Source organism: Saccoglossus kowalevskii, chromosome 9 (genome assembly GCF_978046115.1).
Source record: "Saccoglossus kowalevskii chromosome 9, keSacKowa6.1, whole genome shotgun sequence".
Taxonomy (NCBI): domain Eukaryota; kingdom Metazoa; phylum Hemichordata; class Enteropneusta; family Harrimaniidae; genus Saccoglossus; species Saccoglossus kowalevskii.
Genome location: NC_140649.1, coordinates 14,452,681 through 14,478,537, shown reverse-complemented (window position 1 = coordinate 14,478,537; position 25,857 = coordinate 14,452,681). Strand labels below are relative to the sequence as shown.

Below are 25,857 nucleotides of genomic sequence, written 5' to 3'. Positions count from 1 at the left end.
CTAAAGAATTCACGTGACGTCTCGATAACCCAGCAAATCTGCCGTTTATTTTTTAAATACCGTACAAGCAGCGTCAGGTACGGTTTCTCGGTGAAAGATGGTGATACCGATGTACCGATGCAAGTCATACATGTAGAGTAATTTCGAGATTGTCCCATTTCATAAAATCGTTTCCAGTACTTATTTCACTTCACTTAAAGTGAATTAACTTGAAGAAAATTAAAAATCATTAACAGAAGCAGTAAATGATTGAATTTAAAATGATTTCAACATGTTGTCTTTGGGACAGTAGCTCTTAACATCCCATGCGCAGCTTCGCACTAGTTTGCCAGTAGCCGTATGGAATCCTAGGACTAAATAAAACAACGCCCTGGATCTGTGATGAGTAAATTTGCAATATAATGTCATAGAATTAGAAAATTAATGCAAAGAAGAAGAAAACAAAATTTTTATCGATCACATATTTCATTATTGGTGATGTCACGGTAGCAACTTGATTAAAGTTTTTAAAAAAGCTTTAGAAGCCACACGTTTTGCTTCACTTAGTATGTTTTAGTCTTCCCTCAGAATAACAACCAGTCACACCCGGAATTGGTTGTTGTTGGACTGTTCCAAACACTATTCTGTGACCCTGATGACGGCAACTTTACACTGACCTGAAGATTTCCACTATTGGACGGCGCAAATCACCCCACTAAACTCGCCTGACGGTATCGCAATCCATCTCGAACGCCCATTGGCTGATGCGACGATGGGCATGCGCAGATAAGTTTGCGGTCTACTCAAAATTAAAGGGTATTTTCACAGACGTGCTGTGTTTTGTACGAAGTTCGCTTGGATTTAACTGCAAATGAAACAGAAACTAGTGATTTTTGCCATCATTTTGGATTTATTCAGCTGAATATATTATTATCGACGGTAGGTAAACGTAGTTGGACGCTTTATTTCGATAGTTTGCAGTACTGACCGTAACGACACTACCGTATCATAGGTTGGTACTGTTGTTATACCTGTTATGCTAAGAAAATAACGTTAATTTTTCAGTACAGAAGTTATTATTTTATGCATGTATTAATATGCGTTTGCAGAAAAGGCACGTACGTAGTTAAGACACATAATTTATAAGTAATGCACGGTCCAGTGTATAACCTGTACTTCCGGTTTCCAGTAACACGTATTTTCTCGCATAACTGGCCAGGAATGAACAGCAAATGACGACAAATGTTGTCGGTATGTAAGAATATAATGATTTGTGTATTTCTATGAAAAACGGGAGATGTTAATATCATTTTGAATGACTATAATTGTCACTGTAAATCTGGTGTCATAATTTGCATACGATAGTAAACATACGCCCCACGTGACCCATATACTTGTCTGAGTTTTGAGCTTTTTACAATACGTGCAGACGCATAAAAACTGCGCACGATTATAAAAATATTCAAATATTAAAAATATCGCAATGCGATGTTTTTTTAATTAAATGTACAGTTTTTCTTGGTGGTGAACGATGGCCTTCATCCAGGATGACCAGTTGACACAGTTGAGTTGTTTACAATTCTTACTAATAAGAACAGTGCATTTTGTTGGGGGTTGTTGCATGTCTATTAGAGGGGCTACAACCAGATTCAGCGTAACTCAATATTGATACAGTAATTTTTCTTTAGTTACAGGGGAATCAGTATACACCCAAAGTTGAAGAATACGTCAGGATTTGGTATTACAGATTTAAACAAAAATACATAATGCTAACAAACAAGAGAACTGTTTCTACCAGCTTGTCAGTGAAAGAATATAATAAATGATGGCATTTTTGGGTGTTTACAGGATGTTCTGTTGGCGTAATCATAATGATGACAAGGTTTAACTGATAAAAAATAAAGTGAACAGTTTAGATCGCTAATGAGAATGTTAAAAACATGCGCATTAATCCTGTATAATACCTGTCTGCTAGTCGCATTAACAACAGATACATATATGCTCAAATCAAGCTAGCAGATAAGCTGTGGATGGAAAGCTGGATAATGCAGGAACCATCGCTACTTGCCATGGATTTATTACTACATGTAGAATTATAATTGGATTTACTAAACTGAACAGTAAGAAACGTTTGAAAGACTGTGAAGATTCAACACTTCCAGGGATACCTCATCTCAGTTGCCATGGATACTACTCTTCTTGGATAATCTCATCATTAAATTGTGCGTTGTTTTGGGAACTATCTCATGTACAATAAACGACAACTGCTTCTGTATGGAATGTAAAATGCTGCATGAGAAAAGAAGAAAAGATTTGACATGAAGTTTGAAACTGCAAAAAGATGCATCTATGCATGAATGGATATTATCATCTATTGTGATCTGTATTATCAACAAAAACAACAATAAATGGTGAGTTGTTTGATTGTTAAGGTCATCTGTAATAATTCATTTTTGAGCTGTAAAATATTGTTGATAAATGACTTTGATGAATGGATTTTATATTAATCCACTCAGAAATTTATTTACACCACTTAACATAGGTGATGTGAGTCATGACACTTTAAGTTATTTATAATATTATTATTTGATAACAACAGTGTCCAGCAGTGCACTAATAAAACTCTAGAAGTATGTAGCTCTTCACAGTGAGTGTCTGCTTCAGCTAACCAAACTATCTCACAAACTAGTAGATGTATTCTAGAATTCTGTGGGCAAGTGAGATTTTAAATAGTATTATTCAGTAGGGTGGCTTAATTTTTATATTGGTATGTCAGGATTTGGTGTTAATAACATAAATCGTGCTTGACATTCAGTTGCCATGACAACTCACTTGAATGATGCATACTTTAACAAACCTAATCCAATTCTTTTTCTCAAACTTTCTCAAACAAAACACTACTGAATGCTCGCTATAAAACTATTAAAAAAATTACATGTATGCTTTGAAATAAGTGTGCATCTACTTCAGGGTATAAAATATAATTTTTACCATCTTTTAATTTCATTGTTACATTTTGGGATATAATTTATATCATTAAAATTTAAATTTAAGAAACAAACTATATAGCTTTTAAATTCACAGATCATCTAGAGTTGAAAAGAATGTGTTTAGAAAAGTTACATAGAAATCAAGTTTATATTTACAATAAGCAGAATTGAGTGAATAGTTGATTCACTGTACTGCATGAAAAAATATACGGATTTTAATTCTGCCAATATAATCAGATTTTTTCACCACCCAAATTTGGGTAAATTTGTTCAGTTTTTGTAATTTTCACTGGATTTAATCTGAATTTTGAACCAAACAGACAAAATGTCAAGCTTTTGATAGAAAAATTTGAAATTTTCTGGACAATTTATGTGTAGTGAAAACGAGAAGACTATAAGTAGAACAATTTTGTGGATGGTGTCTGAAGTTGACCTCAAAGGGTGAATTAGTCTAATTGGCAATAACAGTGATGCAGTTTTGTATTTAAGTAACAGGAAAAATTATTGTAGGTCGTCCTAACAAAACTGGACATTTACTGTCTGTCCACATTTATGTACAAAATTTTGGTTTTGACTGCTAAAAGCAGAAAAAGTATTAATTTTCTCAAAGTAGGTGGTTGTTTTGAATGGCTACCAGCTGATATCTAAAGAACCTTGAGATGCTTCATATGCAAATTATGGAAAGTCTAATTTACATACAATGGGAATGACCTCAACCTGTTTTCTTGGGGTCTGCCTTTCACTTGTAAAATAAAATGAATGAATGGGCTGCATACAGAAATTGGAAAAACAAGTTACTTGAATATTTTAGTGAACAATCCTAAAACTTAAGTAGAATGGTGGTGTAACTAAGCAATTTAAAGTTACTTTTTCAGTTAATGCCTTTGTAATAGTTTCTCAATTTTTGTCTCAAAGAGAGGCTTTGAAAAAAGTGGTGGAAAAAACATCAACATCAGCTGAGTACCTACTAGAGAGAAAAAAAACAAAAAATTGCATGATGTTTGCCACATAATATAAAAGATTTGGGAAAAAGTGAACAACAAAACTTGAATTGCTTTAGCTCCAGACTTCAAAAGAAACTAACAAATTTAAGGATATATAGATAATAATAGTTATGGAAGACCTACAAACTAGTTTAGATTTGATATTTCTAAAAAAAAAAAAAAGTATGTTTTGTAAGTGAGTCTGTAGTGCCCCCGCTATTTTTTGAAACGTTGTGAAATTTGAAAAAATGGTATACAAATATAATAAGACTAAAATAGATATATTGAAATTTTGGTGAAATCATCTGTGTTGAGAGACTGTGGTAAAATTAAATCTGTCAATGCTTATGCATCAATAGATGGGTCAGGAAATTTTTTGGAAAGATGGATGAGGCTAAAGCCCTACAAACTGATTGAGGTTTGAGTGTTTTCTTTGAACTTTCAAATAGTCAAAAAGAATAATTCATCAAAATAGTGAAAATTTCCAATGTGAAATTGTGTTAACCATATCTATTCATAAAATAAAAGTATTAACAGCAAAAATTTATTTATTTATAACGTTCATGTTATATTCACCAAAAATAAGTAAATAAGGTCTGAAAAAATGCTAAAATAGTTATAGTGACTCCTAGCGGCAACAAACCTTTTGTCAGTAGCTAGATAATGAAGGTTGACCAGATAGTTTATTCAACCCACATGTGAAATAGAAAGGTCAATCAATATTCGTGTGTTTTAGTAGGTCTTTTATAATTATAATCTCCACTGATGTTGGCACAAATAATGTCAAAATTATGAAAGTTGGAAAGTGAATTATTAGTCAGTAAAAGTTGTATCAGTATTATTTGAATTAAATCACCCCCACCAATATTTGTGACACTGTAAAAGTTATCTGTGCTTGCGCTAAGGATAAAACAGTTGTCATCACAGTTGTTTTTCCAAGCTAAATTGTTAGGCCACTTTACAAATGGGGAGAAATGAACACCGAGGAATTTGAAAAGTGCTACTGTGGCATAACCTTTATATCAAGCAATTTATGTTTTCCAGATGTTTAATTTACATTTCTGTTTCAATCTGACCATTTTTAGCTCCGCTGTCGACTTTGAAAACTACAAGCCTGAATGCTTTGATACTTGGTGTATATGTACCTTGGGTAGACCTCTCTTAGGTTTGTTCATTTCATGTTGATATCTTCAATTCTCTAATTTTGGTGAATATTTTTGTCATTTTTGGTAAAAAGTGATATTTTCGACTTCTTGTTAAAAACCGTAAGTGCAATTGCTTTGATATTACATATATAGGTACTACATGTGGACCTCTCTCAGATTTGTTCATTTTGTAATGATATCTTTAATTCTCTAATTTTGGTGAATATTTTTATCATTTTTGGTAAAAAGTGATATTTTCGACATCTTGTTAAAAACCGCAAGTCCAATTGCTTTGATACTACATATATAGGTACTACATGTGAACCTCTCTCAGATTTGTTCATTTCGTGATGATATCTTCAATTCTCTAATTTTGGTGAATATTTTTGTAATTTTTGGTAAAAAGTGATATTTTCGACTTCTTGTTAAAAACCAAAAGTTCAATTGCTTTGATATTACATATATAGGTACTACATGTGGACCTCTCTCAGATTTGTTCATTTTGTGATGATGTCTTCAATTCTCTAATTTTGGTGAATATTTTTGTAATTTTTGGTAAAAAGTGATATTTTCGACTTCTTGTTAAAAACCAATAGTTCAATTGCTTTGATATTACATATTTAGATACTACATGTAGACCTTTCTCAGATTTGTTCATTTCGTGATGATATCTTCGATTCTATAATTTTGGTGAATATTTTTGTCATTTTTGGTAAAAAGTGATATTTTCGACTTCTTGTAAAAAACCAATAGTCTGATTGCTTTGATATTACATATATAGGTACTACATGTGGACCTCTCTCAGATTTGTTCATTTTGTGATGGTATCTTCAATTCTCTAATTTTGGTGAATATTTTTGTAATTTTTGGTAAAAAGTGATATTTTCGACTTCTTGTTAAAAACCAAAAGTTCAATTGCTTTGATATTACATATTTAGATACTACATGTAGACCTTTCTCAGATTTGTTCATTTCGTGATGATATCTTCGATTCTATAATTTTGGTGAATATTTTTGTCATTTTTGGTAAAAAGTGATATTTTCGACTTCTTGTAAAAAACCAATAGTCTGATTGCTTTGATATTACATATATAGGTACTACATGTGGACCTCTCTCAGATTTGTTCATTTTGTGATGATATCTTCAATTCTCTAATTTTGGTGGATATTTTTGTCATTTTTGGTAAAAAGTGATATTTTCGACTTCTTGTTGAAAACTGTAAGTCCGATTGCTTTGATATTACATATATAGGTACTACATGTGGACCTCTCTCAGATTTGTTTGTTTTGTGATGATATCTTCAATTCTCTATTTATTTTGGTGAATATTTTTGTAATTTTTGGTAAAAAGTGATATTTTCGACTTCTTGTTAAAAACTGTAAGTCCGATTGCTTTGATACTATTCATATTGTTCATTTTCTAATGATGTCTTCAGTTCTTTAATTGAAATGTGCATTGCTAGCAGCGAAGCTATCTCAGCCGATAGGCTGCTTGTTTAAGATTAACCATCCCATTATAATGAAACTTGGTACATGTGTGCCCTGGAACAACACACAGATCTAAATCTATGCATAATAATTGCTTAATTTGCATAATAATTCATTGGGGTAATCCACAGACATGATTAGTTTAATGTTGAAAAACATACATATTGATGATCTTTATCTATTGATTACTATTACTGAAAAACACAGATGTAAAACCAAATGTATTTTCTGTAAGTATTATAAATTTTGATAAAGCTTGTTCAGACCTCGTTAAGTGGAAACTTCTGTGAGGAGACTCTTCCAGATAAACCCTACACTTGTGGTGGAATTCAACCCATGCACCTCCTGACTAGAAATTTCACCACTTTTTTAAATTGGTGAATTTTTAGTCCAGACTGCATTGCTATATGATTTTTCAAAGAAAACAATTGGGGGTGATGTGTGCAATTTGTCGTTGTTTCTTACAAAATGAGTAAGAATCAATTCTTGATCAAATTAAATAAGATGGGAAAATTATGCTTTCATATCATTTCTCGCAACACTGGCAATAATGACTGAGATGAGCAAACCATCAGTTGCTGATCTCCAAAACCACCCCACAAAATCATTTGGGAAAAGTTGTGAATCTGCAGAGCAAGTTATGTTTTAGGCCTGGGCTTAATGTTTTTATTCTGGAGTCATTGACCTCAATGTCAATGGCCAATGTTGAGTGTGACAATGATTTTGTGATAAGTTGTAGAGTTATGGTAATCAGCCAATTATTGTTTTTATTCTGGGGTCATTGACCTCAATGTCCATGGCCAAGTCATGCAAGGGATGCATCCTGTGTTTGTCAATCAATATGCAAAACAAGTAACCTGTAGAATACTGTGTGGGTAATATTTTTTATATTGATTTTTGCTGCATTTGCAGCAAATAGTTACCAAACAATGAGAAATCTATAGGATTGAATATACCCCACAGCTGGCTTCACATGCATTGTTCATAGTTCATATGGTGCTTACACCAGGATTTAATTACTGCACCTAGGCGGTATGTGGTTACAGCTAGCCTTAATGTTCGAGTAATCGCAAGAAATTGACATGACAATAGAAATTCATTAAAGACTGCCACTCCCATGCAATTAACAGCGAGTGAAATTCCTGGGATTGAAACATATATTTTGAAGTCACTGGTGTAGGCAACGAATAACTGCAAGTTGACATAAAGACGAGGTAGTTTATTTAATCAGTGGTCAACTAGAGGCTGAAATTATAATTAATTTGTTTATTTCAATTTCTCCTGACGTCAAATAGAATACACTGGTGAAACACGATAGTAACTGTGGGTGAAAGGATGTTTTGGGGTGTAGTTTACATTGTATATAGAGTGGTAGGGTCGGGTGTAATGTGTTCATTTCCAACTATTATGAAGTCACGTAGAATTTCACTTAATTTATTTTTTCTGACATGTTTTCAAGCATTACATGTGAATCCAATTTTCACTGCGCTGTGTCTCAATAGAGTATGGGGGAAATGGCATATTCACTGGAATTTATTTCAGGGGAAAAATGTTTTCAGTGATAATGAAGTATTATGACAGATACCCTCCCCGTGGCTTTCATTGCGTATGGAAGTTATTTTCACGAGTGATGCGGTGTATCCTGCTGCCGTACTTTCACGAGCGAAGCCACGGGGAGGGTGTGGGGTTCTGTTATTATACACATGTCCCATATTTGATTATTTCATATTAAAAAAAGAACGTGCAACAAACCGGGATAGAAATTTAGATCGGGGAACCCAATTGCCCATTAATATGCTCCAAGACAGTGCTGCTAGCAACGCTTGTCAGTGTAGAACGCGTGTCGCTGTACGTGTGAAAATAAAATAATCAGACGTCTAATTTAAGTCATTGTCCGAATAAATAACTCGTGGATGTTTAAGCGCGGTGGTCGTAGCGCAGCGCGTGTTCGAATTTCATGTAAATAAACAATGTATTTTACACGCGTTGTATACGTCGCTATGAGTCCCATATCGAACAGGACGCGACACGACGACTGTCGCCCTTTAGTTGGGACCACGACAGAACCAGAACTTAAACTGGGCGACTACGATACACGGTTGATGTTGAAGTTAAAAGTTCCTCCACAGATCTGTGCATTGGCAAACATGCCGTGCAACTGCAGTACTCCACTGACGGAATGACTTTCGTTGAAATCGGTCGTCGCTGACTCATTAGCTGCTCACTACAACCTCGTTTGTGATGTTGCTTGCTTGTCGTGGATGGACTGAGTCTTGGTTACCGGTTAAATTTTGCTAATTTGGCGTTGGTAATCTTTATTTGGAACTGAGTAACGCCGCAACGTCGCCAACAGAAACCTCATGGTATATCGATGTTGATGGTTGCGGCTCCATATTAATCGGAGATTTCACTGCGGGTCCAGGCAGCGGGTGGATCTTCCGAGAGCCCTTCAAGATTTATAAAACTCAGATTCCAGGTGGTCAACAAACATTAAGTTCTCCCAATCCTAGTATTCTATGTGATGTACATCTAACATGCCAAAAATGCTGGTGAGCGATTTGAACCTGACAAAAATACTTGAAATAGATACCAGGAAGGGGAGGGGGGTAAAAGAAAAGTTATATAACATTTTATTATTCAATAATTTATTAAAATACATAAGTTTGTCCAACTCCCTGTGATACAACACCTAAGACATAGCTCATTGTACTCGGCTTGAGTGTGGGCAAAAAGTTACTATTTGAATTTTTGATATCTGTTTTCATTAATGAGAAAGTTGACCCCGAAGTTAGAGTAACTGTTCAGCAGGAATGGCTTTTTAACTCTTCTGTGATTTTTTTTGGCTTGGCTGATTTTGTCACGGTTCATACTTGACAGGCAGGTCGTACCATCACTAATTGGAAAAACAATCCTGACCCACCGCTACCATGGCAACAGCCAAAGTCTTGTAATAGCAGTGCCCAAATGATCATGCCTTTTATTGTGGCTACGTTGCGCACTGGTAAGAGATCACCGGCGCCGACATTGTTACCACTGTCAACGGAATCCCAACGCAGCTTTGAACTTTGAATAAAATGTAAATGCTGCCTCCAATCTAGAAAATACTATCGCAAAACGGTTGGAAATAATACATTTAACGGCTGAATACGTCCTAACAATAAAATAAAGTGACTTCTAATGACTGCCATGTTATTTTGCGAACCTCGTATAAGGTGCCCGGTTTTAGTTATAAACAGACGTTAGCTTCACGTTCATGTCCCTTCCATGATAACAGCCGAAAACATATTGCTTGTTTTTTACCGGTTTTCATTGGCAACCGAAGTATTTTTATTTTGTAAACAAATTTTCGTCTGCTATTTTTATTCAGTTCAAATCGTTCAGCAACATTTTTGGCATATTAGGTGTACATCACATGGAATACTACGATTGAGAGAACTTGATGTATGTTGACTGATTTTTATCATAGTACGAAGTACCAGGAAGTTACTCAGTTCCAAATAAAGATTACCAACGTCAAATGAGCAACATTTGACTGGTAATCAAGATTCATGTAATCCATGGCTAACAAGCAACATCACAAGCGAAGTTGTAGCATGCAGTACCAGTAAGTCATCCCGTCAGTGCAGTACTGCAGTCACACGGCATGTTTGCCATCAGCATTGTATTCAAACGAATCACGTGGTGTGCCGTTCTCGTTCAAACCCGGGATTCGATCAATAGGGGAGTTCCATTAAAAAAACACATTGCAAATCATGCAAGTTCAACATTTTCAAACCAATATACTAAAACAGAAATGCTCAGAGATGCAAATGAAGGATAGATATTACTTTTCACTATACACATCTCTGTTGATACTATCCCTCACATATTCTACTCCCAATTACTCCTGCGTAAAATGGACTAGCCTCTTCATGTTGACATTCAGACTAAAATCACGTGACAGGCTGTTAAAATTGGCTGTTGTATACTCTTTCGCCGGTCTGGAAAAGGTGTTTAATTAACTCACATTCAAGCAACAATGCAGATTTCCCAGTGGGAGTCAGACTATTCGACTCTGCCACTAAAAAAATAGGGGTGTTTTCAGCAAAAAACGAATAACCCTGGAATACACACAATATACTGAATTTCGGAACAAATCGTGCATTACTTACAGCAGCAGAATACCACAGAAATATCAGACGAAACATGAAAACACTATATATTGTATTTCAGCTTGAACCCTCTATATTGCAATTCAAGGAATTAACCCCATATGTGCATCCATTTCCCACCTTGGTATCACCCACCCCTGAAAACAAACTCTTAATACCACGCTGAAGCGTTTGGTAATAACACATAACTTTATGGCTTTTTGATTCCTAGTTTAAAAACATTTCATAATGGTCCTTGTGTACATTTAATTTTATTGACTACTACAATAGCATTATATGGATCTGATACTCTCCAAATTGGACTGAAAATAATTCACTAGATGGCCTTGGTGTCATTCCTGTCTCTAGACCACTGTGTACTGCCATGGACTGGTGTTATGGATCTGGCCCCCTCCACGCTGGACAGTTCATTGACTGCCTCCATGAGTATCCACTTCTATTCCAGAAAATAATTCACCAGATGGACCTGCTATCTTTCCATTCATTGGAACACTGTGTACTGCAATGGACTGGTGTTATACAGATCTGGCACCCTCCATGTTGACAGTTCATTGACTGCCTTCATAAAATCCACTTCTATTCCAGAAAATAATTCACTAGAAGGCCCTGGTGTCATTCCATTCTGCGGACCACTGTGTACTGCTATGGACTGGTGTTATACAGATCAGGCACCCTTCAAGCTGGACTGCCTCCATACGTATCCATTTCTATTCCAGAAAATAATTCACCAGATGGACCTGGTATTTTTCCATTCAGTGGAACCCTGTCATGGACTGGTGTTATATGGATCTGGCACCCTCCACGTTGGAAAGTTCATTGACTGCTTCAATACGTATCCACTTCTATTCCAGAAAATAATTCACCAGATGGACCTGGTATCTTTCCATTCAGTGGAACACTGTGTACTGCAATGGACTGGTGTTATACAGATCTGGCACCCTCCATGTTGACAGTTCATTGACTGCCTTCATAAGTATCCACTTCTATTCCAGAAAATAATTCACTAGAAGGCCCTGGTGTCATTCCATTCTGCGAACCACTGTGTACTGCTATGGACTGGTGTTATACAGATCGGGCACCCTTCATGCTGGACTGCCTCCATATGTATCCATTTCTATTCCAGAAAATAATTCACCAGATGGACCTGGTATCTTTCCATTCAGTGGAACCCTGTCATGGACTGGTGTTATATGGATCTGGCACCCTCCCCGTTGGAAAGTTCATTGACTGCTTCCATACGTATCCATGTCTATTCCAGAAAATAATTCTGGTATCTTTCCATTCAGTGGATCACTGTGTACTGCTATGAGCTGGTGTCATATGGTTATAGCATCCTCCAGGTTGGACAGTTCATTGACTGCCCCCATGAATATCTACTTCTATTTCGGAAAGTAATTCACCATATGGCCCTGGTGTCTCTCTGAACCATGGTCCACTGTGTACTGCCATGGACTGGTGTCCTACAGATCTAGTATCCTCCAAGTTGGACAGTTCATTGACTGCTCCATGAGTTTCCACTTCTCTTCTGGAACATAATTTACTTAATAACCCTGGTGTCTGGACTATGGGCCACTGGGTACTGCCATAGATCTGGTACCCTCTATGTTGAGCAAAAAATCATTGACTGCCTCAATGAGTTTCCACTTCCATTTAAGAAAATTGCAGATCCTAGCGTCTCCTGTGTACTAGCTTTCATGGACTGGTATTATATGGTTCAATTAAGTACTCATCAAATTGGACAACCGCTTGACGTAACATTGGAGGGGGGACATTTAAAAAACAAAAACAAAAACAAAACAAAAAACATTGGTGGGGGGGGGGGGGTTACATATACCAGTACATGTACAGTAATGCATTTTGCCACAGTACCCCCTACAAGGTATATAAATAAATAGTACTACAGTGGCACTGTACATAAATCAGTTGTTTTATTAAAACATACCATATCCATGCATCTGTCTTTCTCCACTGTAAAATGATAAATAAACAAGTAGGAGAATATTTGTTTTCAGTAGCTGTAATTTGATCCCCTCAGCTTGATGCTAATGCCCACATGTATGAAAAGCGTCTTATATTCCAATATTTAAAACCACTCATTGAAACAGCTATAAACTTGACTTATTGATCAGGTGAAATATTTCTGTGAATTACGATACTTTACTTATTGATCAGGTGAAAATTCCCATTGAATAAATCAACAGTATTCCATACAACATTCATACATACCTAGATCTATTTCTGTCTTGAAGTGTTTTGATTTTATAAACATTAGCTTACTTTTATTTGTGTATGTTCCAAATAAAAAAATCATTTTTTTAACACCATGCCTGCTGGCTATTCTATACCCCCCCTGTCTTTGTCATGTCTGTGAGGGCTTATAGCTGGTATGGGTTAACATTTAATTTTTTTACCTGCTTATTTTCTATAACTGTTACTACTCAAAATTTTCAAAAGTAATCCATGTAAAATTGTTTTATTCCATGATGTAGGTCACAATAAAGGGTATAGTCGATCACTTTGTCGGGGGGGGGATGTAACTCTTAAAGGGTATAGTCAATCACTTTGTCGGGGGGAGCCATGTAACTCTTATAGTTATTAACACATGAGGGAATTACTTGTTGTTTCAGGCCAACTTACATTTTCTTCCAAGTTATACTCTAACATGTAACAAGTTCGAATATTTGTCATTATTTTGGAAAATCTTAATTTCTGGAATACCCCCATGAGATACAATCTTATAAAAGCAAGTTCCAGCATGTATGGTGATGCAGTTGTAATAACTGTGCCAGTGTTACTAAAATGGTTTTATCAAGTTCTGTTTAAAAAAAAAAAATTCATTTTATTTTATTTTTCCCACCTCATTGAGCAGTTTGTTGGTCCCTTAGTGCAGATCTAGCCTTTCCATATACAGTTAGCCAGCCATAGCCTCATTCCCATATCTTTAATCAACATTGACGCTACCGTTGACATTTGAATGGGCGATATTACTTCCACGGGGACATGTATTTTCAGCGTTAAAATTCAGGTTTAAAATACTGTGATCTCAAATAAAAAACATTCACACACAAGGAGTATGTTTAGAAATGTACCAAATTCTAATTTTATTGCCAATCTGATGTTTATTTTCTGAAATAAGAGACGTCAAAACGAACAATCGTCAGTAATAGTATTTCACGGCAGACTTCTGGCTGATTTACTCAAAAAATAATCAACATGAGAAAAAGACACTTTGCAGGAAGGTAACATACTATGTAATGCACCGAAATAAGTACTTACTATATTTTTAAATCCTTGCGTTATGCAACGTGTCAAAATTAACCGTCACGAAGTCATTGTCGATGAACGCAAGGGCCACTACTTCACGGAATTAGGTCATGACCTCACATAGAACGGCTATTGAAAATGCTGGAAGGTGTACTAGCATTATTTCTAAGACAAACACATTATTACATGGATTATTTTATGGATCTTAAACGAAATAATTTTGTTTACACTAATTTATTAGTGTTATGGTAATTTTATATTTAAATACTGTTCATCGGGTAATAAATATAAAGAAAAATGCAGGAATAACAAAGAAGTAAACAACCCCCCCCCCCCCCCCCCCCCCCCGCACAGCAGATACCTACTGTGCGTGTGTGTGTGGATGCCATAAAACAGAACTTTCCATCATACATTCTGCAAAAACAATATAGAAAAATACAGCCAAAAAGTTCAACGTTTCTCAGCTTGAAATATAAAAAAACATGTATACTTTCAATAGCAAGGCTAGTTTAAAATAAAATCAAATATCTGAAATTCATTTTTATGATATGAAATAAGCCGGCATACAATAACACATTCGCGCATAAATGTGATCACGTGATCCGTAATATAACAGGCGTGCTTGATTGATGTTTTATTGCATGTTGGACATTATGAAATTGAATAAATTATAAAAAAGAATTTCATCTTCTTGCATGCCTAAGCATGTGTTTGTTACAAACGAATTAATGGTTTCACTAAATTACCGAATTAAGTATTCAAACATAACTTAGCAACGTGTACCATTAAATATACACGTATAAGCAATGGTATACTAAAATGGCAAGCAATTTAAACACAAATTGAGAGCGAGTAGAGAATGGTTAAACTGGTCCAAAAAGATCAAAGTTGCAGCGCTTTGACTTAAAATTGTGTTTTGCATAAAAAATGCTAATGTTAAAATGGTCAAAATCTCAAAGCAAAGCAAAAGTTAATGAGCATGAACCATTCTCATTAGTTTTGCTATGTCACCATCATCATCATCATCAGGGTCGATATCTTGATCATCCTGTTCTTCAATCCATACGTGTTGCTCTACTAATTCTGTCAAATCGGGGTCATCTTCTAAGGTATCAATTTCTTCAATTCTGTTGTTTTCCATTTCCAATAATTCCTCCATTAAAAGTGTTTCCGCAAGTTCTTGGTCTGAATTTCGCATATTAGCCGTGATCACTGGTGGAGAATCAGTTTCCATTGCTTTTGGACAAATTCCATGTTTCTTGGAACCATTACAAGCTCCTGTATTATGTGGATTGTTACACCCAAGACACAAACAAGCTGGTCCACAAAATCCATGGATTTTGTAGCACTTACAACATCGATTGGTACAGGTTGGTGCTTTCTTACACCGGCACCCCTTTGTAAGTAGAGCAACAGTATTGAAAATTTTTTTAATGTTTTCATCACTGTCCCACACAATACAAAGATTACCATCAGTGCCAACCTTGTATCCATGCAAGTGCAAATCTGGAAAATCAACAACAGTTTGGTCAGCTTGTGCCCATAGCTGAGAAACCCAGCAAGATCTTTTCCAGTGTAGCTCAAGCGCATCAAACGATGGACTGAGCTCATCTTCGTACTGGATTCGCGGCCACATACGTTCCCTTATTTCGTTAAGCCATTTCTGATGATTTGCAAGTGCATTACAGCTGCTATCCTCTAATTTCCGATACAGTTGTGCTGGTGTGTTTTCCTCAAAAGCTGTTAAATGCTTCTTAAAATAAACACTACCAACAAGTCTAACAAATGCAAGTAGGCCATCTTTTAATTTATCCTGGCACGTATCAGACAATGTACCTGGATGTGTGGACACACCTGTAATGAATTCACAATACTGGTAAAATGTATTGTAAAATGATCCTTTCCCTAACCCAGCAAAGAATGATACAAAATCACATCCTGTGCATATGAATAATGTTTGCATGATTTTACCAATCATGTCAAGTCGTGTGTGCTGCAAGTCAGGATCAAGATTTAGGGCTTGAACATATATCTCTTTTTGTGAGTGTTTATACAATAGGGGCAGTAACACGTGATACGTGTCTGTATCAGGTGAAAATATCTCTCCTTGATTATACTGTGAACTCAATGCATGTAAAATACACAGACTACCTGCTTCCTCATGATTATTTGAGCAATCCATTCATTTGTAATACCTGTAGCATCAACACACATAGAACTGTCCCTTTTATTTCCATCAAACCCACCAGCTGTTATAAAACGTTGGTCGCCTTGTAATAATGGGGCCACCAATTTCAGACACTCCTCAGATAGGAAATTCACTAATTTTCGTTTATTGGGACGGCAACCAATAAACTTTCTCCAATTAGTGGGCACTGGGGTTTCTCTCTGAATTAAATCAATTTCCACGTCTGTATTAACATTCTTGTCCCGTCTTTGTCTTTCAATGTCCTTAGGACTGACACCCAAACGCTGAGGATCGTCAAATATTAAATGGACTTCAAAACAAAACCTATTGTAATGGGGAACAATCCATCTCCGAACAAAAAATAATGGGCAAAGGTTCGATGTGAAGCAAGAGGGGCCTTATTGATTAGAAACATTCCATCATATATCATAAACTTTGCTCTCCATTCAGGGGGTAAACTCTCTTTCATAATATCACTGTATCTGGTCTTAAGAATTTTTGTTGTATTGCTCTTTTGACTTTTATATGGCAACCCATCAGATAATGAAATTGCCCTGGGAAAAGTAACAAACTGTTCAAGTGTCTTTACTGGTTCGCCTGTTTTTTTTGAATGTGCTATCTGTTTTTTTAAGCAGGCAGTGACCATTCTATGGTCATTATCTCCTTTTTTTGACTTGACTATTTGTTTTACTTTACCGGAAAAGGTTTTCAAATGGCGTTTACGAACTGGAGCTCCAGTACTTGGCTGAAACATGATACGAACTCTGACATGTGCAAGAAAATCCTGTTTGCCTATTTCCCGACAAGACAATAAATCTTGCTGGACTAATTTCTCTGCAACTTCTCCAGTGAATACATTGAGTACACCCCTATATAAAAATAAACTCCAGACAAAAAAGATGAGTGTAATATAAACTTCTGTAATCCTCAATAATTTATAATATAACAAAACAACATCAGTAGTGGCACACTTGGTATTCTGCAAGATAAAATAAAAAAAAATATGAATAAATAATTTGTTCACACATTCCACAATTTGAAACGAAAAAAACAGAAATTGGGAAGGATCATTGTAGCCCATAGCAACCAGTTTACGGTATTTATCAATAATCTCCTTCAAATCCAATACTGTAGAATTTGTGTGGTAATTACCACCCTTTTAACTATTCTATGTAATGTGTATGTACATTTTAATATAATATTGGGAGTATAACAATTTTATGTGAGGTGATGAGATGTTAAATATCAAACTTTGTATTTTTTATCAACTGGAATTTTAATATTTGTACTTATTTGTAAAAATATGGAAATTCATTTTGTAGTTACTAAGGTATAAATATTGAAGCCCCTCCCCATATATGTATACCTGAACTAGAACGGCTTGCTACTTTGGGGCATGTCAATTTTTATTACATAAAATCACTAGTTGCTATAGAAAGTGTACTTATGAATATATACAACACCTAAAAAACAAACTTAACACGTAAGTTAACCGCACCGTCCCAGGCCCCACATTGACCTGACTAAAGTTGACCTCAATTGACCTAATTTATATAATGGCGCCAACGCGGTATAGTGGGAGAAATTGCTCGTTTTCAGAAAATCGCCAAATATTCTACAGAAATTTTGAAAACTTGAAACTTCAGGGAATAATTGCCTATACCCTTTGCTTAGTCCCCATATATTTGTTATAAATCAAAATTCTTGCGTTATGGTAGGTGTCACTTTTAAAGTTGGGGCGAAATCGTGAGCGTATTTCACCACAGCGGTTTCTATTTTCTAATTTACGAAAATATTTCATTGAAACCACTCTAAAAAATTACATATTCGGCAAGGATGAGATACTAACCTGTCGTGTAGCAAAATCAGGAAGCTGCGTTGGCCGGTTTTGCTTAAATCGCGGTTTCAATATGACCACAAGTCACAGCGGAAATTTGCCGGGAACAGAGTGATACAAATGTACTGGTCTGGAATTTCGAATTAGAATACTGTATAAATTATGTTAATAAGGCTTTGGCTGACTAACTGTATACAGAAATCTTGGCATATCTTCAACCTCATTGTATGTTAATTTAAACTAAAATTCCACATACATAATGAATTCACATTTTGTATTCAGGTCAGGTTAAAATTAGACATGAGTGGTAGAGTACCAGAGAAAAACATCAAATAAGGGGTTGACCATTAGAATCTGGGGGGGGGGGGCTAAAAAGAATGCACAAAAAAAGTTTAATAATAGTAAAAAAAGAAAAAAATGACAGTAAATGAAATAAAATAAAAAATACATATGATACTTGATAGTAAGAGAATAAAAATAAAAAAGTTACTGTTAATATTATTCTGAAAAAAATCTTGCCTTAAATCTACATGTATGTGAATAATAAAATAGAATCAGCACTGATTTTTGTTACTTTCTTTCTTCCCAGAGTTTCTAATTTTTTTTTAAAGTGTCAAAAGTATTTCGTACCCTGCAAGATACAGTATACCACCCCTCAACCTAATTGTATGCGTTGTGTGGATTTGTCAATTTATTTAATGTCTTAACTTAATTTATAATGCATACCTGTTGCTAGGGTTAAAAAGGGTTATATAAAGAATTACATAATACCCAGAATGCAAAGGGCAAGGTCTTTAAGAGCTGTGACAACCATGCTTTATTGTACTTAAATCTATGTCCATTTTTAGAGGGGAGGCAAGGTGGGTAGCTGGTATGGTTTTACGGGAAATAAAAAGGGCTTTTTACAATTTACAAGGAAAAAAAAGATGTTTTTACAGTTTACAGTGTAAAAAAAAAGAACATTGAACGGTCCGAAGAGCTGTCCGGCTCAAATTCTCCGCCATTGCTGCGCCGTGTGTAGATGCATGCGCATATTACCCTCGTAATGCTCTTCATTCGGTTAGAGGGCCTTTTACGTCTTGACATTCAATTTTGTAGTGAATTGTGTCATCTAGTCGTTTTACAGTTTCTATAATGTAATTTCCCTGGATTATTCTTTACGATTTTTTTATTTGGATGTAAATTCTTGTACGTACCAGGAAAAATGACACATTTTTACAGTGTACGAAAAAAATATTTGATCGATTACGTTGTACGTCTAGCCTGTGATTACAGAATTACGGAATTTATTTTTTCAATTTACGTAGTACGAACAAAAAAATATTGCAATTACGTTGAACGAAAATAACCCTTGCCCCCCCCCCCCCCCCTTTTTAGGATAGGTCTTCAATAAAGACTATTATTATTATTACTAAGGGAGCAAATAGGGAGGGGGGGCATGTACTAATACATTTGTCTTGCAATTTTGTGATCATTTTGAAATTTGTGCGAATGGAATTTTCATCGCATAACATGGTTGCTATATAACCTCATCTTATAAATTTTTGATAAATCTGTAAATTAGCTGTTATTAATAGTTTATCTCAGATGTTTTTCATCAGATTCAACTACATTTGGGAATTCAACATTTATTTTGGAGCAAGCAATGCACTGTTATGTACAGTGGTGCGCACTTGCAATAACAAAACAAGCCAGGAAAGATAACAGAGACACTCAGTGTCCCCAACAGTTGCCTGCCACGAAAATATTTAAAAAAAATGTTTATCTTTGGGCAAGCATTTTGAAAGTCACTGCACAACATATAAAATGACTAGAGCCTATTGATTGGGTTTTGCCTAGCGAATAATGAATGCTTTACTAAGATTGCTGTCAACACCTCTGCTATGACATGTCCCTTAATTTGCATACAATGCAAGTTTCCTTACAGTAATGTTTATAACTTTAATAGGTTCTTGTTAGACACACAAGATAAAATTATACTATATCTTCTAAATGGTGGATTTTAAGTGTTGATATGTTATGGTGATGTTTTATCCCCCGAGACTTTTATTAACCTCTTTATCAGTTCCCGCTTTTCATCATAAATTTCAGCCAAATTTTTTGAGAAAAAAACTGAAAATTGACTTGAATTTTATCTATTGGCTCCAAAATTAGGGTTCATTTCCAGAAATATTGAAAAATATAAGAAAAAAGTGCAGAATAATTTGAGTGGTCTGGTGGTGAAAGAGCTAACCTAAAAGTTCAATCAACAAAAATGCTTTTAAAGACCAGTCTAGAAATGGTTACTATTTGAGTTGAATTACTTCAAACTCATCTACATGAGTACCACAAAGTTGTTCCATACACACGTAAACAAAAGTCGCCATACTTCTTGTTACTATTATTAGAAGTAAAATCCATGAATCGATTACGAGTACCTATAATTATGTCTACCGATAACATATGTTTGGTAGGTAAGTTCAAGTAGTGAATTTTTGCTTTTAAAATGTCTTCTATTTTCGTTGTCCACATTAAGTCAATTTTTGTGTGCAGATTCATGTTCTGGGCAATGTTGATGATATGCATGGCTAATATATGAAAGGTTTGAATTATTATTTATCCATGAAGAGCATGTGCACTTTTTGAATGAAATTTGGTTTGTTACCAGACTGATCTTAACATCACCACCAAATATTCTCCTCAAAGTTTTTCATGACATGGTTAAAACAGTCATTGACATAATTTTTTTTAACACAAGAATGCCAAAGTTAACATTTGTCAAAAAATAAATCTAAAAATAAAAAAAAAAATTTTCATATTTTTTTTTATCAAACATGACATGCGGTCATTTTCACCACCATAACTGGTGAAAACAAAAGCCTAAAACTCTCAGAAAACGGTACTCTGGGATGATTGTTGAGACTCCCTTGAACAGTGTAACAAGATTGCACCTACATGTTCAACATATATAAATTTTGTTGCTCAGGAAGTTGAGTTTGTGCTGTTCACTCGACTTAAGCTGTTTTCACCAGCTTCACGATCAGCGTTTCATATAGCCATAGAAATACATGGTACATTGGTGCACGTCCAAGCAGCATAGAACGTTCTGTGACATAGCTCCACCCCCAAGAATAGACAATTCTATCAATATGAAAAAATTCACAAAGTTGCATACGTAACCAGTTATCCACACGTATGTATAATTTTTTTTATTTCGTTTAGGTTATTTGTGCATCTTTCTCATTGGAATCTTAAAATGTATCTTGAAATGCATCAGCCACATTATCAGTGACACACACAGAAGATTGATGAGCGAAAAGTTTCTTTCAAGTCAATGAAAACAATGACTTTGTGTTACACAATGTACAATGAAAGTTCCACTCTACTTGCTATTTTGAATTGGCCTAAATACAGACAATTGAGGTTCATAACTAGTTTGGTTTAATCCCAAGTATTTTCCTTGTATTTTCAAATACTGAGTCACGAGGAAGATAACTTGGCAAAATTTCAGAAACATATCTATGTCAAACATTAGACATGTCCATCATTAATTCAACAATTGCTAAAAAAGTCAGTATGCACATTAAGTAGAAAATAAGGCATGCCCAACTGTCAGGCAGATTAGCTGGAGACAGATAAATGAAGAAACTGCCCCTGTGGAATTAAGCCCTGTCCGCTTGTCCCAGTCAGACTAATTTTTGCTGGGACAGGTAAATGTAGAAATTGCCTGACCTTGTAGAAATTAGGGCCTCCTACTGTCCGGAACAGGCAGAAATTATCCTTGTTGGAATTAAGACCTGTACAGATTTTATCTGGGACAGGTAAATGTAGAAATTGCCTGAGGCCTGTCCACCTGTCTCATCAGGCAGATTTTAGCTAGGACAATTCCTCCAATATACAAATGAATGACATTGATATAACTTTTTAGCTACTTTCGACAGCTCTTGATTTAATGTTTTTGACATATTTGACAACATCAGTGGAGAGAAATTGCTGCAATAATCATTTTGACTTGCTGTCATCAGATCCAAATGAAATGTTCATTGTTACAAAATTTCGCAGTTTCCATGTCTCAACAAACATCTGTATATAGACCCTTTGTGTGTTTAGTATTTTGAACATGTTCATTACAGATAATTACGACCATACCAGTTCTTTCCCTATAGTTTCCTATATGTCTACTGTGGAATGTCACAAGGTGGAGGGAGCACTAATGACATCACATTCCAAAGGTCTATACATTGTACCTATATTTTTAAAATTTGACTACAGTACAGTCTGGGTGTAACTAAACTTCCAAGCTGGGTATCATCTAACTTTGCTATACATAAAAGATTATAATTTTTAATGTGAATATCATTGTCATCAATAATTTAAATTTATTTTTGTTGTATTTTACTGAAATTAAACATATTTAGGAAGATTACTTTGCATAATTTAGATATATACAAATGTTTTGAAAACAAGCTAAACTACAATGTATCTAGTGTAGTTAATGTTGAATTATGCTCAGAGTGTACTTTGTCTACTGTGAAACCATTTATTTTCACTGGGGTTTAATTTCACAAACATGGCAGGAAAAAAATGAGTTCTATTTTTATTTACATGCTCCGGAGATTTAATTTAGCAGATTTTACTTGTCAGCAAAAATAGCGAAGTTAAATAATTAAAAGTGAATAATTAATACATTCACAGTACATGACATACATCTGGTTTTTCCCATGTGATCTGTGCTAAATAGATCTGAATGTATTGATCGTAATCATGAAATGATAGCATGTTAGCATCAAAGGAAGTTCTATTAGGTGCAATGCATTTCATAAATACGATTTAACTTATCCACGTGAATCTAGCAAAAATACAATCTTGTGTTTTCGTATTAGCTCTACTACTAGTGCATCATCTGATATAACTAACAGACACACTTATTGTGTGCTTCGCACACGAGAGTCAATGAGTCGTATTTTGATGTTCCGGTACACAAAACCGTATTTGGTCTATTAGTAGTGTATGTTATGTTAGTGACAGAGGTGCATCATGGTTAAAATTAGTCATATTTTATTAGTCTAGAAAAAATTAACTGGAGTGCATACAATTATACATGTACCGTAGTTGTAAAGTTTTTTGTTAGCAGCAAACTGACAGTTAGTTTTACCTCATACATTGTCAAAAGCATTCAGTGCTGTCCGTAATATGCAAGCACTGAGGTAATTGGATGCATGTCTTGGGAGAAATGTATTGCCAAGTATTGTCAACCATAAAGGTTTGCCATAATAGATTCAGTGGTGAGGATTTTTTTTGTATTTATGCAACTTTTTTTATTGGAGCACATTTTTCAAAGTGTACATACATTGTAGCATATACAGATACCGGTACATGGTAATTACTATGGTACTAATAAAATGACATCAAAGTGGTCTTTGTGAAGGGATTTACCCCACTTCTTGATGTGAGAGTTCAGCTTGTTTCTCCTGGAATTATTGAACATGTCTTTTTATAAGCAATGAAGGTTAACTTTTGTTTTCTATACCTCCACTGATATATTATATACTTCTTTGTCACCAAGATAAGCAAGTTTAAAAGTGAGTTTTCGTCGCCCAAAAAAATTTGTGTAGTGTCAGTGGTGATGAATTTGGAGCAAGTCCATCCTCCGATGCTATGAGTTTAGTAGCATCATTTAAATATGGCACAGGAGGATTTATGATATTCACAGTATGTAGTAATTTGTTTATGCATTGCTTATCACTATATACACGTGAAAAATGGTTTTACAATTAACAATGGGATTTATTGTTGACAATTTTGACATTCAATATTTTGAATGAATGTTATTATGATAGCCAAAGGGGCAACCACAATGTGTGTTATTGGCTTCACTGCGACTGAGGCTGTCAATATTATGATTGTGTTGACGTAAACCAAATTAATTATGATGTAAGATCAGTCTGGTAATTTATGAAATCCAAAATTCATCTTTATTTTTGTGTGTATATAGCCTTAGTAACACAAACTACGATTATATTGATGTGAGCCAAATTGGTTATGATGCAAGATCAGTCTGGTAATTTATAAAATCCAAAATTCATCTTTATTGTATATTGTCTTAGTAACGCAAACTAGCGATTACATTTCTGCTGACGCAGCACAAATCTATTGTATTGGTGATAGGGCAAACTTCAACAAGCACATGACTTCTCAAAATATTGAAACAGTATATTGATTTAGATGTACATAATTTACGATAATATGTAGGGGAGGTTATATGGGCCTATCTCAGCGGAGTTTGTACTCTGTACAAATTGTGCATGGTACGTCCATATTCTGGTTCTCTCTGTACCCACTTTTGGGTGTACTTGTGACAATAAATATTTTTGGTGTTATCATGACTGGATTGGATACCTGTGTACAAAGCCTAACCTTTGCTAATGCAGGAGTATACATCTCTCTCTCTCTCCATTGTTCATGTACCTAATACATTACCCATTGTATGACACAGTTTAAAGAACAATTTTCATTATAATCAATTTGCTGGTCATCTTGTACATCAGTAAATGTACGTGTCCCAGTATTTTTTCCTCCAGTTTTTGACATTTGTGAAAAATCTAAATTTAAGCACAATAAAATAATAAAAAAATGTGTCCGCACAAATTCAGAAAAACAAACTGAATTTTTTTTTTTTTTTACCTCTGGGCCAGCAAGAAAACACTCACTTGCACTATGAAAAGTTAACAGAACCATTCTGTGGTGTAGCAAATATATTTAATTTCCATAACATGCAAATAACATACCAGTTTAATAAAACTGAAAAACTTAATAAATATTTAATATATATTTACAATAGAAAAATGATCAGTATGTAGTAAGCTGAAGATATTGACAATTTTTTAACTGTATTTTGATGAAAAACATCTATATTGTAGTAACAAGTGGAAAAATGATGCAATTCTTGGTCTGATAATAATATGACTCGGCTCATATTGTATTTTCAACTCAGAAACTTTGATAAAGTGCTCCCTCTGTTGATAGTACAAAATGTATTGAGCAATTATTGAGCCAGATTATTTTTTTCATGAGAGTACACAGTGGCGGATCCAGAGGGGGGCCAGGGGGGGCTATGCCCTCCCCCCAAACGATCATTCATATCATCTGGATTACACATAGCTTCTCCGCGATTTACCCCCCCAAATACATTTTGCTGGATCCGCCCCAGAGAGTACATACATATCTGTGTTGACGTTATTCACAAAGTCATGCTAATTCTCACTAATTGTTTCTTTTATCTCAGATTCATCCTGTGCGTGTGACTTCTGCATGTAATTGTGCATGATAAGTTCCTGAATTACTGATAGAATGTTATCTTCATGGTCATCGCAGGATGCGTAAGCTTTCAGAGAAGATATCATCTGTGAATGGAACACCAGACTGAAATTATGGCTTAGACGCAACATATGACAATATACAGAGTCTCTGTAACACAAATTTGATGTGCACATTCATAATAGTTATAGAAAATAATAAAAAATTACAGAATGACAAATCTCTTGTGTTTTTACTTGGTTACACCATTTTGCTCTTTGACTCCAAGGCCAAACACTGGAAACCTGACATGCTGTAAACATGTGTTTTTTTACAGGCACATGCAGCTTAACCTTTTTACTACAAAATAGTGATCCATTCGGGTAATATTAAGCCAACCGCTAAAAAAATTCGTCGTTTTTGTGTGGAAAAATCCCTTGCACACCTAATTACACAAAAAACATATAACACTTTCTAGGGGTATCTGAAACCGAAATTGTCATCTGACTGTATGGTCATCGCTGATTGGCTGCTGAGATGACAATTTTGGGTTTCTA

The 25,857-nt window shown here is 35.0% G+C and overlaps 1 protein-coding gene and 2 long non-coding RNA genes across 6 annotated transcripts in view; 1 reads left to right on the top strand and 2 right to left on the bottom strand.

Moving 5' to 3' along the window:
* Window positions 1-750: 750 nt before the first annotated feature.
* Window positions 751-25,541, top strand: LOC146738362 (uncharacterized). Of its 4 annotated transcripts, none has more exons than XR_014930365.1 (4): window positions 751-918; window positions 1,674-2,390; window positions 5,038-5,117; window positions 25,290-25,541. It is a non-coding gene; the product is annotated as an uncharacterized LOC146738362 (long non-coding RNA). The 4 variants fall into 4 exon arrangements; XR_014930363.1 differs by having other exon boundaries at window positions 1,668-2,390; XR_014930364.1 differs by having other exon boundaries at window positions 751-991; window positions 1,668-2,390.
* On the bottom strand, window positions 17,089-18,338 carry LOC146738363 (uncharacterized). The gene is made up of 2 exons (XR_014930367.1): window positions 18,038-18,338; window positions 17,089-17,167 (listed from the first exon to the last, which is right to left on the bottom strand). It is a non-coding gene; the product is annotated as an uncharacterized LOC146738363 (long non-coding RNA).
* Window positions 24,742-25,857, bottom strand: part of LOC102805858 (deubiquitinase MYSM1-like) — a 38,947-nt gene continuing 37,831 nt past the window's right edge. Inside the window, exon 21 of the mRNA XM_085503185.1 lies at window positions 24,742-25,407. Coding sequence (XP_085359311.1) covers window positions 25,258-25,407 — 150 coding nt within the window. The 3' untranslated portion in view covers window positions 24,742-25,257. The remainder of the gene's footprint in view (window positions 25,408-25,857) is intronic.